General features: G+C 41.8%; 1 protein-coding gene across 1 annotated transcript; it reads right to left on the reverse strand.

Annotated features, from left to right (window-relative positions):
- Positions 1-9,080: 9,080 nt before the first annotated feature.
- On the reverse strand, positions 9,081-15,341 carry LOC146456889 (uncharacterized). The gene has a single exon (XM_085092575.1). The coding sequence runs from the start codon at positions 15,339-15,341 to the stop codon at positions 9,081-9,083; it is 6,261 nt and encodes a 2,086-aa protein (XP_084948701.1).
- Positions 15,342-15,562: the final 221 nt, after the last annotated feature.

Raw genomic sequence — 15,562 nt, forward strand, 5'->3', positions numbered from 1 at the left:
TCGAGCGTGTCAAAAAATCGTTCTGGGTACCCCTGGGTTTGAAGATTTCGACTTCTTGATCCATGTTGCACGCTTTAGAAATGCCGAAATAGTGATTTGCTGTTATTTAGTTATTTATTAGTCTGTAGAAACAGTTAAATTCTTGCACATGTGTATTTCAGGTTTATCAAAGTTAATTTTCAATTTACTAAGGGGGAGGGTAAGCGTCGAAAATTGTCATTTCCGTCTACGGTCGACAACTTCCGGCCCACATTTCGATCCCCACGATACTCATTCATTGCGTCAAAGAATGAGCTAAAAACCGAGAAAAACCCGCTGTGGAACTTTATTAGCAAAAATACCGAGTCATCTTTGACTTCGAGCGTGGCTCATGCAAACGCATTTTAATGGCTCAAGTTAGAGTTTGCTGATTTTGGGAGAACAGATGTTTGGCTTAAAAAATATCAAGAAATTTTTGGAAAGGAACGCCGCACCTCTGAGAAAAACAGTTTCGAAATTGCCTCACATTTGGCCCAAGACATTTTCGCGATCGCAAGGAAATTGCAAAATTCCATGAAAATTTAAGTTTTATGTTAAGTCGGGATATGTTCCTCTAACAACGTTTTTTAGACGATAAACAATACAAGCAATCGATATGAGTCCCCAGAAATGACGCGAAATATATTTTATTGAGCTTCAAATTCTGCATATATTTTGCGTGACATCAGGGTCAGTAAGGGTCAAAACCAGGGGGGGTGGTCAAACTACGAAACGCAACAGCAAGAGAATTGCTAAATAGCATCATTCATTATCATTTCGAACAGACATTAAATGGTGAAAGTTTGAAGGAAATCGGCCGACCCTCATCTTTCACCTCTACCTGGTTTTCTCAGACAATGACTCATAAAACTTTGTATGGGAAATAAAATGTACTGTCGATTCTGAAGCTTTAATGAGGATAAATTTAACTTTCAATCAATAAAATGAATTAAACTGACTCACCTCTGTTGTATTCTTGTTCGTTTGGCGATTATTTTACCGTCGGTTTCGAGCATTCTTTGAAATGACGGTCATTTCCTTCATAAGAAAGCCTCCCACGCAGAAGTCACGCGTTCATACCCCAGGAACGCGTGACGAACCCCTAAGAATGTCTGGGGGGGGGGAGGGGGGGCTATTCATAAGCCATTGTTTCGTTTCGTCACGCAAGGGAATGACAGTGATTTCAAAGAATTCCCGAAACGGTTGAATAATCCCCAAACACAAAAGAATACACCAGAGGTGAGTCAGTTTTATTCATTTTATTGAATGAAAGTTAGCGTTATTTAAGCTTCAGAATCGACAGTATTTTATTTCCCATACAAAGTCTTATAACGAGTTTTTAAAAATTCTTATTGGCTGCCCGTAACCCAATACCGCTTACACTCAAAGGTTGTCGTCCCAGTAGTAATTAATTATTACATGCTCTCTAGTGACGCGAGCTTGGGCCTTGGGCTCTGCCTGTGTAATTAGTTTGAACACATTCAAGTAAAAGAGAACTCAACAAAAGAGTTCCCTAATCGAATGCAAACGAACATTCTACGTCCTAAACCTCCATCCGTCAGTTGAAAACGACAAACTGTCTGCCTGGTTTTGAGAAAAAAAACTTTGTCTCCCTTGATATGGCATTTACCAGTTACCATCACAGTACTTGTGAGACATCGCGAATAATGCGAGAACACATTTTTATTTTAACCTATGACTTGCTCTGTGTTTTCCATTATTTTCTAACATTTTCAAAATTAAATACCTTTATCTGTATAGGTTAAGTAATGATGAAAAAGGAACCGATTGTGCTGAGTGGTTGTAATTATGGACCTTTCGGCATACCTCGCGAGGTTTTCCAAACGTTCCAGAAAATTAATTTAAAAAAAACATTATTCGGGTCCAGTTTCTTAAGATTAAGTTGACTGTGTTATTCCCGTTTACGTGGAAAACCCGTGAATGAAGGGGTTTGTGGTTGAACGGAAAATACCGTTCCGTTCGGCAGATAGATTTTACGAAACTGGAACTGGAACTGGATTACTACAGAGAAACGTTTGGATCCCTCCCTTATCTTGCCAATACCTGCAGGATAAACACCCTTCCTCTCTTCGCTTTGATCCAAAGAATAAGTATTGTCTCAAATTAAGGATATTGGAATCCAAACCCTTTATCTCAATAACCTCTCGAGCCATCTTCTAGTTTGACGTTTCAACCATTAACACTACAAACGAATTATTCCCACCGAAAAAGGGAGACAGCAGCAACAGAAGAACTTTGGTACTAAACTTTAATTGTTGTGTGTTTGAAGGAATTTCACAGGTCAGGTAACAGCAACACTATTGACAAATATGTGTTACCACTGCAAGTAAACACAAGATATATTCGATTCCATCCATTTAAACAACACAACTGGAACTGCCTAAGAGTGGAGGTCTATGGCACCGGTGAGGTTACATCTTATCTCTGAGTGTACGCAATTATGTAAACAAACATAATTTTGCTAGATATTTGGTGCGTCTCTGTCGTCAATTTCTTCTTTCTCTTCATCTCCGTTTACATTATTTACCTCCATCTCCATCACCATCTTCAACCTCATCTCCATTTACAGGATGTCACTCTTCAACTTCCTTTTGTCCCGTTACTTCGTAGGCACCCCTATTCGCAACTTCGTTTTCATCTTTACTTGCCGATCTCAGTATTCATCGTCTACTTTCTCCTCATCTCCATACGCACCCCTATCTCTTACCTCATATCCATCTTCCTCATCGCAGCGTCCATCTTCCTTTTCCTGAGCATCTCTATACGCACTCCTATTTTCAACCTCATCACAACCGTTTTTTGCTTTGTTTTTTCATATTCTTCCTTAGCTTCTAACTTAATCTTATCTATTCGTCCATTTTTCCTCCAGCTTTATCTTCATCTCCATGGCCATTACCATCGCTATCATCATTCCCACTGACGCCGCCATCACCATCCTCATCACCGCAGCCATCGCCCTCGCCCTCGCCCTTTGCCCTCGCCCTCGCCCTCGCCCTCCCCCTCGCCCTCGCTCTCGCCATCGTCCTTACGCGTCGCCTAACCTAACACCAACAATGAAGTCATCCTTAATAGAGATTACACCACCATCTGATGAGCAGGGACAGACACGGGAACAAAAAGATGAATGTAATTCTCGGTAGTTAAAGAAAGGTTTTTAGATAAATTGTCAATATAAAATTCAGACTGAAATAAGAACTTTTTTCTGTGTTATTACCACCTCAGGAAAGTTAATGCTTTATGGCAGACATTGGGCTCTGTTATAAGTTCTCTGCCAGGTCTGCACTTTCTTTCTCAACCAAAACGTTTTATATCGAGGCTATTAGATCGTACCATTAACGCTATTTGATTGGTCATTTATTGACCTTAGCAACAAGTTAATGAAACTTCCGAAACTTTCAAAGTTATTTCGGGTGGTTACAGTTACTCAACTTCCATGCTGTTTGTTTTGTTTTTTTTTTTTGTTTGTTTGTTTGTTTTTGGTTTTTTTTGTTTTTGTTTTTTGTTTTGTCTTTCCTGAGATTGGTTTCTCCGCCAAACCCTGTTAATGTAACAGGACATTTTAATAAGTAGTGTGGAAAAATGAATGGAAAGGTGGCATCTTTTTCTCCCATGGGACCAATTGTCAAAAAGCAGTTTGTATTCTGATTAACCCTTCTAATGATCTATCCGTCACCAGCCATTTCAGTGATCCAGAAGGAAGGATCGTAATCATCAACTTCATTATTCATAAGGCAAAACTTTTTTTTTTTTTTTTTTTCAATATACCTTTATTCCAAACACATACAACATTTAAAGCCTAAAACGTACAATACTTACAGCACTTTACAAAGTAAGAAGAAGGGGAGCATTCATTATGTATATCTTAAGAAATATTTTCAATTTTATATTTATATTTCATTTTTTTGATAAAGTCCGGGAGTAATAGAAGTGGAGAGTCATTCTGGAGCTTTTTTTTATAAATATAATAACGTAGGAAGAGGAGGGTATAATTTAATTTCTTTGTTGGAACACTCGACACAGAGGAAACACCAAAAAGAAAATCTTCAGTGTTTAGATTAAAATTACAATTATTTTCTACATTAAACCATTGTAGCACATTCTTGTTAAAAGACTTTGTAAATTGGCACTCTAGAAAGGTGTGGTCTATAGAGTCTGGTTCTCCGCAGTATATGCAATTACTATCTGATTTAATATTAAATCTAAAGAGCTCCTTTTTAGTCACGACAATTCTGTGAATGAATTTGAAGTTAAATTCTCTTAATCTGTTTTCTCTACACGTCTTTGGAACCGATTTAAATATCTTTTTCCAGTTTGTTTTCTCCATGGGAATAGTTTTATTCCACCGCTTTGGCCCTGTTTGTTCATCATTATATTTCCTATCAATAATTAGCCAGTAAAAGTCTTTGCAATTAGCTTTTAGTAGGTTAATAGTTACATTTTCATCTAAGCGAAACGATTCTGGATCCTCGATGTTAATGGTTTCAGAGTTGGATTCTTGTATTTTGGCTTCTGTCAGGAGGTGACTTGGAATAGTCGAAACAACCTGGTAATAGTGAAGAAAGGTGGTCTTTTGTAACGAATATTTCGACTGGAAAACAGGAAATGGTAGAATTTGTCCATTGTCACCCAAAAGATCTCTAATCGTTCTAATACCTTTCTTATACCATTCCGTCCAGAAAAATGTTTTGCCATCGATGCGTATGTTCCTGTTATTAAATAAGATTGTATTCCTTCCTTGTTGGCATCCGTAAAGGTTCTTCAGCTCATAGAAATACAACAAAATATCCTTATAAAAAGAGGGTATGTCTTCAAAGTCATTTACGTGGTAATTACATGATAAGAGAAAAAGAAGGCCTCCATATTTCTTAAAAAGATGATCAGGAATAGATTTCCAACTGGGATGATTATTCTGTATTAGTCTCGGAATCCATGCTAATCGTAACGCTTTAATCATTGCTTCTATATTCGTCATACGTAGGCCACCTTTGTCATAATCCTGATAAAGTCCTTCCCTTTTGATTTTGTCTCTTTTATTTTTCCAAAGGAATCTAAACAGCCTACCTTTGACATCGTTAACGATATCTTTTGGCACATTCAGATTTGAAGCTGAATACACCAAAGATGACACCTCGAGCGCCTTGATTATCATGACTTTCCCAAAAAGTGTTAGATCCCTTGACCTCCATGTATCTAAGTTCGTTTGCATTTTATTTACCTTCAGATTAAAGTTCATTTCATTGTTTCCCTTCTCATCGTAAGAAAAATAAATACCTAAAATTCTAGTCGGGTTACTAATCCATTTTAAATGCAACGGCTTGTTTTTGTTGCCCGCCCACTTCCCTAGCCACATAGCTTTGGTTTTCTCTATATTTAACTTTAGACCAGAGATTTCACCAAAATCCGTTACAATTTGTAATCCTTTTTCTACCGAGACGATGTCAGCACACAGAAGGTTGGTATCATCTGCAAACTGAGAAACTTTAATTTCCTTTCCAAAGATTGAAATTCCCTTGACATCGCTACTTTGACGAATTTTGGTGGACATGAGTTCTGCCGTTAATATAAACAGATACGGAGAAAGTGGACATCCTTGTCTTACGCCGGTAGAAGGTTTGATCCAGTTTGTCGCATAGCCATTACTAAGTACCGTACTTTCTATATCTGTATAAAAGACCTTTATCCAGTTTCTTAGGCTTTCACCAAAGTTGTAAATTTTTAGAACATTATGTATAGATGACCATTCTAAGGTGTCAAAAGCTTTCTGAAAATCTAAGGACAATAGTATCCCAGGGCAGTTAAGTTTCTTAGTTTGTTCCATCACGTCACTGATTAGTCTAATATTTTCACCAATATATCTTCCCTTCATAAAACCTGTTTGATCTGGGTGAATCAAGGAAGGTAACATTTGTTCAATTCGTTTAGCTATTGCTTTAGAAGCAATTTTGTAGTCAACATTCAAAAGCCATTTCAGCCAGCCATTTCAGTGATCCAGAAGGAAGGATCGTAATCATCAACTTCATTATTCATAAGGCAAAACTTTTTATTTGTAACATTTATGCTCCTAATAACTTGATGCAACAGAACAAGTTTATCCAGAGCTTAAATGAGGCATTGCTAAGCAATGCCAAAATTGATAACGTAATTATTTGCGGTGACTGGAATGTAACCTTGGAGCGTATTGATAAAAAAGGTGGCGCGCAATGGAAACCAACAACCTATCGTGACAAATTGTTATTAATGATGGAAGAGTTAAATCTCTCCGACGTATTTAGGAAGAAGAACCCATCTAAAAAAAGTCTTACGTACGAATCTAAATATCTAAAGGTCAAATCAAGAATAGATTTTTTTCTGGTGTCAACTTCCATTATGAAATTCGTTCTTGCTACCGACTCAAGAACTTCTACAGCTCCTGATCACAAAGCGGTCCGACTAAAATTGAAAATTAGCAATTGTTGTAACTAAGGCTACTGGTTCAAGGAAATGGGAACACGAAATTCAGTCGATGAATTTGAGTTGGCCTTGCTATTTTAGTAAATTGAAGCTTATCTGTAAGGAACCTAAACTTAGAGAATTCTATTATAAATTTTTACATAGAATTGTTGTTACAAAGAAGGAATAGTATTACTTTGGTATTGAAAATAACAAAGACTGCCTATACTGTAATGAAGGTGACTCGATGGGTCATACTTTCATCGACTGCCACTTTTCCAAGTCCTTTATGAGTAACGTTGTGGAATAGCTCAAAAGGGAACATCACTCACTCACTCATGCCCATATGCCGGCTTGGCATGCAGGGCAGCAACAAAATTAAGCCACTCCTGTCTGTCCCTAGCTAGCCTCTGAATGGTTCCCCAGGTATGATGTAAGGTCTTCAGTTCTGCTTCCACAGTCCGACGCCAGGTGATCTTGGGTCGTCCTCGCCAACGTCTCCCCTCTGGTGTCCAGTGAAGGGCTGTGCGAGTGATGTTGTCTTCCTCCCGTCGCATGACATGTCCGATCCATTTCCATCGTCTTCGCATAATGATGGTTCCCATGCTGGCCTGGTTGCAGCGAGCAAGAAGTTCTTGGTTGGAGATGGTTTCAGGCCAGGATATACGTAGGATTCTTCTGAGGTTTTTCGTGTGGAAGGTGGACAGCTTGTTGAGGTCGCTCTCTGTCATCTTCCAACATTCCGAGCCGTACAGTAGGGTGGAGATTACACAGCTCTGGTACAGTCTTAGTTTGGTCTTGGTGCTGTACTGGGATGACTTCCAAACGTTGTTCATCATTCTAAACGCATTTCTGGCCTTACTGAGGCGGTTCTTGATGTCACTGCCTGCCCCACCGTCATGTCTGACAGTGCTCCCAAGGTATGTAAATTCTTCGGTCGTTGGTAGATCTTCTCCACTTACTGTGACAGGTGATGGGTTTGATACGTTCAGCATCATTACCTCCGTCTTCTTCTGGCTGATCTTCAAGCCTACTTGCTGTGCAAAGGTATTTACACGGGACGTCTTCTCCTGCATGTGCTGGTGGGTATGCGACATGAGTGCTAGATCGTCAGCAAAGTCCAAATCTTCAAGTTGTGTCAAGAGGGTCCATCTGATGCCTCGCGCTTCGTCTGCTGTTGTCTGCCTCATCACCCAGTCGATTGTCAAGTTGAAGAGCATCGCAGACATACAACAGCCTTGTCTAACACCGGTCTTCACGCTGAAGCTGGTCTCGCTGCTTCCTACCCTGCATGTGAAGTTGTTGTAGAAACTCTTGATGACAAGAACAATCTCCTGCGGTATTCCATATGCCCTGAGAATGCGCCATAGACTCTCTCGATGGATGCTATCAAAGGCCTTTTCAAAGTCTACGAAGTTGATGTACAACTGTCTCTGCCATTCTGCGCACTGTTCGATGATGTTTCGCAGAGTAAATATTTGGTCTGTGCACCCTCTTCCTGGTCGAAAACCGGCCTGCTCATTTCGGAGTTGCTGGTCTACCGCCTCTTCAATTCGCTTGATGATTGTTTTTGCGAGGATCTTGCTTGGAACAGAAGGGAACATGCCACCTCCTTTTCACCCTCCACCGAAGAATTTCTATTTGGTAAACTTGGTTATGATCAGTTATAGTCTTCAGATATGTCGCTTAAAAAGTTTAATTATTGTTTGTTATTTGGAAAATATTATCTATACCGTCAAAAACTGCACAGAAAACAAATCAACTTTGATGAGTTTAAGCAACGCATTGCCTTCAAACTTCGCATTGAAGGCCTTTCATTATTCAATCTCTTTAATACTCATTATTTACTTAGTCTATATTTAACATGCCTGTTACAACTTGTGTTAGTGTGTACCGTTTTTGTACATGTGTCCAGTGTTGTGTAACTGTGTGCATGTGGTTTAAAATAATGCAAACGAACCTTTATATGTGTCAGCACTCCCAGTGATATTTGTAACTTTATTTTTGAAATGTAAAACTACAAATTGTAATCTTGTTATTTTCAATAAAGATTGGCATAAAAAAAAATTACATAAATCTGTATACAACAAGTTTAAATTTGCTTTCAGCTCAATAAACATGAGCTTTCTACCCCGATGATAAATATGGGGTTTTATTGCCTATGATCATAACCAAAGACTGAAGACGCTGTCAATTGTTTCCAGTAATATGCTAATTTATACCTCAATGCTTTCTGTGACTACAGATATTTGTACTACACCTGTGGGAGTATCTGACACATCAAAAATTCCTCATTATCAGCTCACAGCCCCTTTGGTTGGACCAAATAAAACTTAAAAAACACGATTTAACACGACATGTTTATTTTTCGACCTCGTGCTTAAAAACAACGCGCGCGATACCTACTGGGAAACCTAAAACTTAAAAAGGCCTGGAGCGAGGCTGCAACCGGAAGTGGCCGCTCCATCCTCCCCCCCAGTGAGTTAACAGACCGAAACGAATGACCATTAACAACAGTTCCTAGGTTTAAAATAACGACAACGAGCAGGCTCTAGACAAAAGGATGTCTTAAGTGTTTACAGTCTTCATAAGGTCCTTTACTGTTCATTTAGTTAAGTAGACGCTTCCAATAAGCACAGCTTAGCAGCTGGGCGCATCAAGATTCCATTTGGAGTCTTCACTTCTGCCATACGCACTCTGCCATCACTCCCTGGGAAAGTCTTGAGAATCCGTCCGAGAGGCCAATGCGAGCGAGGCGCATCATCATTCTTCAGGAGGACAAGATCCCCTTCTTGTAAATTTCTCTGTTCTTTATTCCACTTGGAACGGGTGGTCAGGCTAGGTAAATACTCCTTCCGCCACCGACGCCACAGCATATCGGCTAGGGCTTGCGCCATTCTCCACCGCTTGCGACTGTTAACTTCTCGCTCCTCAAATTGACCTGGAGGGTTGTTAGGAGATGCTCTTCCAATCAGAAAGTGGTTTGGTGTCAATGCTTCATAGTCGTTCAAGTCATCGCTGACTGAAGTTAACGGGCGGCTATTTAGTACAGCCTCAGTCTCAACAAGAACTGTATGGAGTGTCTCCTCTGGCATAACCTGGTCATTAATGACAGTCTTCATGGCTCTTTTGACTTGCTTTACCAGTGACTCAAAGATTCCTCCCATATGAGGGGACGATGGTGGGTTAAAGAACCAGGTGATCCCTTGGTGGGCTAGCTCACCAGCAATGCTTTCTTGACTTAACAACTTCAATGCTTCCTCTAGTTCTCTCTTAGCCCCAACAAAATTAGTTCCATTGTCGGAACGCATCGTCTTGGGATTGCCTCTGCGGCTACGAAATCTCCTCAATGCCATGATAAACGAATCAGTACTTAAGTCTCCTGCTAGCTCCAAATGGACTGCACGGGTGGTAAGACATGTAAAGATGCAACCCCATCTTTTCTCGGTGCTTCGCCCTCTCTTAACGCTCATGGGACCGAAATAGTCCACTCCGGTATTTGTAAACAGAGGTTCAAAAAGCGCAAGTCTTTCTCTGGGTAAGTCTGCCATCACAGGCACTTTGGGCTCAGTTCTCCTTCTGCTACAGTACAGGCAATCATTGATGATCTTCCTAGTAAGGGATTTTCCTTGGGGAATCCAGAACTGCTGACGCACAAGGGCCAGAGTATGTTCTCTCCCAGCATGCAGATGTTTCTCATGAAGATCTTGAACCAGAAGTTTTGAAATTGGATGTGCGGGGGAAAGAATCACTTGGTGCTTTGCCTCAAATGGTATAGAAGCTTTGTTGAGACGACCTCCGACTCTGATAACTCCGCCTAGGAAAATGGGCTGCAGCGGAAGTAATGAACTGTTGTGGGGTAGTGCTCTGTTGGCTTGAAGATCTTCATAGTCTTCTTTGAACGACTCAATCTGTGCTAACTGACATAAGGCTAGGGAGGCCTCTTTAAGATCATCGGCACACAACGTCTTCCCCTGTCGCTCTGAGGGTGGACATTTCTTCTTCACTTTACATTTTAACTTGAACTTGTACCTCATCCACCAAGCATACACGCGCACCAGCTTCCTCCAGGAAGAGAACCTCTCCCATGTGACCATGCTCACACTGGGGGTAGCTGACGTTGTTAGGACTGAAGCCTTTACTTCCAGTTCACGGTCATCAAATTCTGGAGCCCTTTCGCTTCTTGGCCACTGATCTTCAGTGAGCATGAGGAATTTGGGACCATTGATCCACCGACACTCAGGAGTCAAATCACACATTTCGATCCCTCTTGTGCAGTCATCTGCCACATTTATCAAACCTGGCACATGGTGCCACTTCCTAACGTCAGAGTTAGAAGTAATTTCAGCAACTCTGTGTGACACATAAACGCTGAATCTCCTATGAGTGTTCCTAATGTAGTGGAGGACAATCTCTGAGTCACTCCAGAGGTACATATCATCAACTTCAAAGTCGATTTCTTCCAATATCTTCGACTTCAATCTGACTGCTATCACTGCAGCTTGCAGTTCCAGGCGTGGTATAGTCAAGGTCTTGATCGGAGCTAGTCTTGTCTTACTCATTATGAAACTCACATTTACACGTCCACAACTAATCGTTCGGAAATAGGCTACGGCTCCATAGGCAATCTCCGAAGCGTCACAGAACACGTGTAGTTGCACATCTTGGCATTCATCACGGTGGAATCCATACCACCTGGGAACTGCAATAATCTGAGATGACTTTAAACCATCCTTCCAGCTTTGCCAGCCCTGAAGAATTTCATCAGGTAGCTCTTCATCCCAGTCTATTTGACGCCTCCACAACTCCTGTATGATCAGCTTTGCCTTAATCACATATGGTGCAGCAAAACCAAGGGGATCAAATACGCTACTCGCCGCGCTCAATATTCCCCTCTTAGTGTCAGGGAAGCCACTCTTCACTGGTTGCAAACACAGGAAATCTTGTTCTGTGTACCACTTGACACCAAGGGCTCTTTCTTGTGGCAGCTCATTACAATCAAGGTCAACAGTGTTACATGCCACTTCAGAGGATGGGATCGCTGCCAGGACCTCTCGACTGTTCGACATCCACTTTGTGAGCCTGAATCCTCCTGTTGCTAGGAGTTCAATTAGCTGCTTGGCTAAGTTGGTAGCACCATCAGAATTTGGTTTCGAGGATAAAAGATCATCCATGTAAAAGTTACGCAGAACGGCATGAACTGCATCCTTACTAAACTTCTCTGACTGATCAAGGGCAGTCCTTTGTAGTGCATAGTTGGCACAACAGGGTGAGTCAACAGCACCAAACACATGCACTGTCATTTGGTACTCATCTGGAAGTCTAGTTTCATCTAAATCTCTCCACAGAAAACGTAACGAGTCTCTGTCTTCTTCACAAACTCCGACTTGATGGAACATTTGTTCCACATCCGCCATAATGCCGATCTTTCCACTTCTAAATCGCATCAGGATTCCTACCAAATTATTGAGTAAGTCAGGACCAGTGAGAAGCTTGTCATTCAGGCAAACTCTGTCATACTTTGAGGCTGCATCAAAAACGACACGAACCTTCCCGGGTTTGTTGGGGTTCAGTACCGCATGGTGTGGGAGGTACCATGTCTTTGAGGTCATTCCCTTTGACTCTTCAGGTGTCAATTTCTTAGCATGTCCTTTACTGATATAACTGTTTATCACATCCTGGTACTTCCTTGCCAGCTCTGGATTCTTCTTAAGTTTCCTTTCGGTAGAATGGAGACGTGAAACAGCCATAGCGCGATTGTTTGGCAAATTTGGCTCGCCTTTCCACAACAATGCTGTTTTGTAGTGACCTTCTTCCTTCACTGTACTGTTTTCTAATATTGACAGAGCTCTTCTGTCTTCAGCTGACATGCCAGAATCAGAGGGGGCTTGCTTGGTAGCATAGGAGTCTATCTCCCAAAATCGCTCAATTCGCTTCTGCAGTTGAGTTTCTTGATCAGTTACAAGGAAGTTGGCATTGACTGTGTCACAGTGTCCATTGTCCACATTTCCAAACAGGGTCCACCCTAAGGGGGTTTTTACAGCAATGGGCTCATCCCGTTGCCCTTGGCGAACTTCCAGGTGAATCAGTAAGTGAGCCATGTCAGACCCAATGAGAACTTTCACATCACTACCATCAAGTTCGGGAAGGTCAATGTTCAACAAGTGGTTCCATTGTTCGCTTGCCTTTTCCTTTGACACCTTGACAGATGGGACACTGAGTTTGTCAATAACCCATGCTCCTTGTACAGAAATCAGTTGTGGATGGTCTTTAGATGACAAGGAGAAACTTACTCTGCTTAAGTTCTGGATCTTGGCATCAGAGCCAACTGTATTTAAACTTAGCTGGTGTGTCTCACCCTCAAGCTGCAGGTGGTCTGCTAAGTCCTTTCTAATCAAGGTCGAGTCGCTCCCAGCATCAAGGGCAGCATATGTGTCGACTACACCACGATAGCTATGGATTTGAACTGGCAGGACTTGAAGGAGGACCTTTCTCCGAGGCTGAACACTCACTTGGTTGATGCTTCGAGGGACATCGGATGGAACTAGAGGAGAACTTGTATTGGGTACCACTGGTTGAGCACTCTCTTTTGGCGGGATTGATGACTGAATACCGGTGCCTTCGCTGTAAGCTGAACTATCAGTATGTGGATCGCTTTGACGATCTTCATGCAGGAGAGTGTGATGTGGTCGGCTGCAACGCTCTCTAAGACAACGGTTTGTACTTGGACATTCTTTCGATTGATGGTTTGCTTTCAGGCAATTAAAGCAAAGTCTGTGCTCCCACGCAACTTGTTTCCTTTCCTTCAAGGCTTTGGACTTAAAAACAGGACAAAACGCAACACGGTGTCTGTCTGAACACACAACGCACTTCTGTTCACTAACATGGACTATGTTCCCGACCTCCTTCATGCGCGGCTGCACTTGAGGTGGTTTGGGAGTCTTGGTAGTTGTAGCGAGAGAATGCAGCTTCAAATTTGACTTTGGTTTCATACATGACTGCTTCTTGTTCCACTCTTCACATATGAAATCTTCAAGTGGGTTGAATAAGGTGTCAACTCTTTTGCAAAGCCACTTCTCAAATCCTAGCAGGGTAGCTCTCTCAGCATGACCATCAATATGTTCGTACCATCTCACTCTGAGGTTAATGGGTAATCGCATAGTAGCCCTACTTAGATACTCTGGTGTTAAGAGTATAGCAGACTGGCCCATCTTGACGCACCAGGTAGTGCAAGCTTTTACTTGATAATAATAATCACGCAATGCCTGTCTATCATTTGGAGTCACGCAAGAGTTATCAAGCATGTTCTTTAAGTAGGCTGATGCCACACTGCTGGGGTTCCAAAATTGTCGTTTTAGTGTTTTGAGGGCGGTTGGGTAACTATGGCCAGTCACACCCAAACTTTCAATGGCTTTCTTTGCTTCACCGCTGAGATTTTGGAACAGATAAGACATTCGATCAGAGTCAGTCAGTGTTGTCTTATTATGGATCTGGTCACGAAATCTCTCAACAAACTTGGGCCACTCAATTGGCTTGCCTGTAAACTTGAAAAGCTCAAGTGGTGGTAAGCGTTGCTGCTCTTGTGCTCGGAGCAGAGCTGTACCAGAGTCTGTCAGTGAGCTATTGAGACTTTCGGCAAAAACAGTTTCCTGACCATCTATGAGCCTGTCAATAAATGCATCTACAGGTTCTTCCCTAGGGTCTACTTGAGCTGGTCGATGCAGGGGGTTTGACTTGACCCGACTTGAGTGGGGAGTTGAAGTACTTCTGGAACTTGGGCCCCACAACGGTGTACTACTTGGGAAAGAGTGATTCAATGGACTTTCAAACTTTGGATCATGAGGGGAATAGGCTTGGAAACTATTACTGACAGCAGGTGATGTACTAACACATGTAGGTCTTGACGACAAAGGAATGTCTTGAGGAGTTTGGCTACTCAGTCTTTCTGGATACTTGATTTCAGGTTTTGTTGACCAAGTAACTGATGTGACTGGAGGTGCGTATATATTACTATAGCCAACCAATGGTTGGGGAAAGTTTACATAATGACATGATGACACTGTATTTGTATGAGGATCTGACCCTAAACTCACAGGAGTAATTATATGCTGAGATGTATATTCACTTCCTTGGCTGAATGGGTCTGGCTGAGTTGAGGTGCACCCACCAATGTTGGGTGCATAAAACTCTAAAACCTTTGGCGGTAAACACTTGGCAACTGGATTTAAAGGAGTATTTGCATACGACATGACAACTTGTTTGTCATATTGCAGAGGTGTATGATCTGATGTTTTGAGTTCTTGGGAAACATATCCCGATGTCATTCCAGGTTTCAACTCAGTACATGGGTTTGAAAAATGATCCTTACTTTCAGCATCAGTGTTCATTAAATAAGGTTTTAGAGATGTTATCGTTTCACTGACCTTGCTGTTTTGGTTCTTTTCGGCGTTTCTTTCGGTGACTTCTTGCCCTATTATTTCGTGTTCGAGTTGGGCTAATTCAGCTTCATTCTGGGCTGAGATGACGGCTTTTTCGCTCTCTCTTTTCTTTCGTAGAAGCTCGAACTCCCGTTTCCGAAATTCGAGTTTTAGCTCCAACTCCCTTTGGGCCGTTTCTTCGCGAAATTCCTCCTCACGGACTTGATTTTCTCGCTTCACTTGTTCGGCTAACTGTTTTGCTTGCAGGTTTGCGACGGCAGCTTTAATTCGTGCTTCTCGCTTTCTCTTGGACGAGGTTGACGAGGACTTTGACTTGACGGAATCATTGTGACTTGGAACTTGACTTATCGAGTCTTCAGGACTTATTTCAGGACTGTTTCGAAGCGGGGATATCACACATTCATCCACCGAGTGCCACGTACTTTTAAGGCTCATCCTCAAGCGGCTGATTTCTTGTATTTGGACTCGAAGGACCAATTTTGGTTGGACCAAATAAAACTTACAAAACACGATTTAACACAACATGTTTATTTTTCGACCTCGTGCTTAAAAACAACGCGCGCGATACCTACTGGGAAACTAAAACTTAAAAAGGCCTGGAGCGAGGCTGCAACCGGAAGTGGCCGCTCCACCCTTCATGGCATGGCATTAGCTTC

Source organism: Pavona decussata, unplaced genomic scaffold (genome assembly GCF_977016875.1).
Source record: "Pavona decussata unplaced genomic scaffold, jaPavDecu1.1 SCAFFOLD_253, whole genome shotgun sequence".
NCBI classification, from domain to species: Eukaryota; Metazoa; Cnidaria; class Anthozoa; order Scleractinia; family Agariciidae; genus Pavona; species Pavona decussata.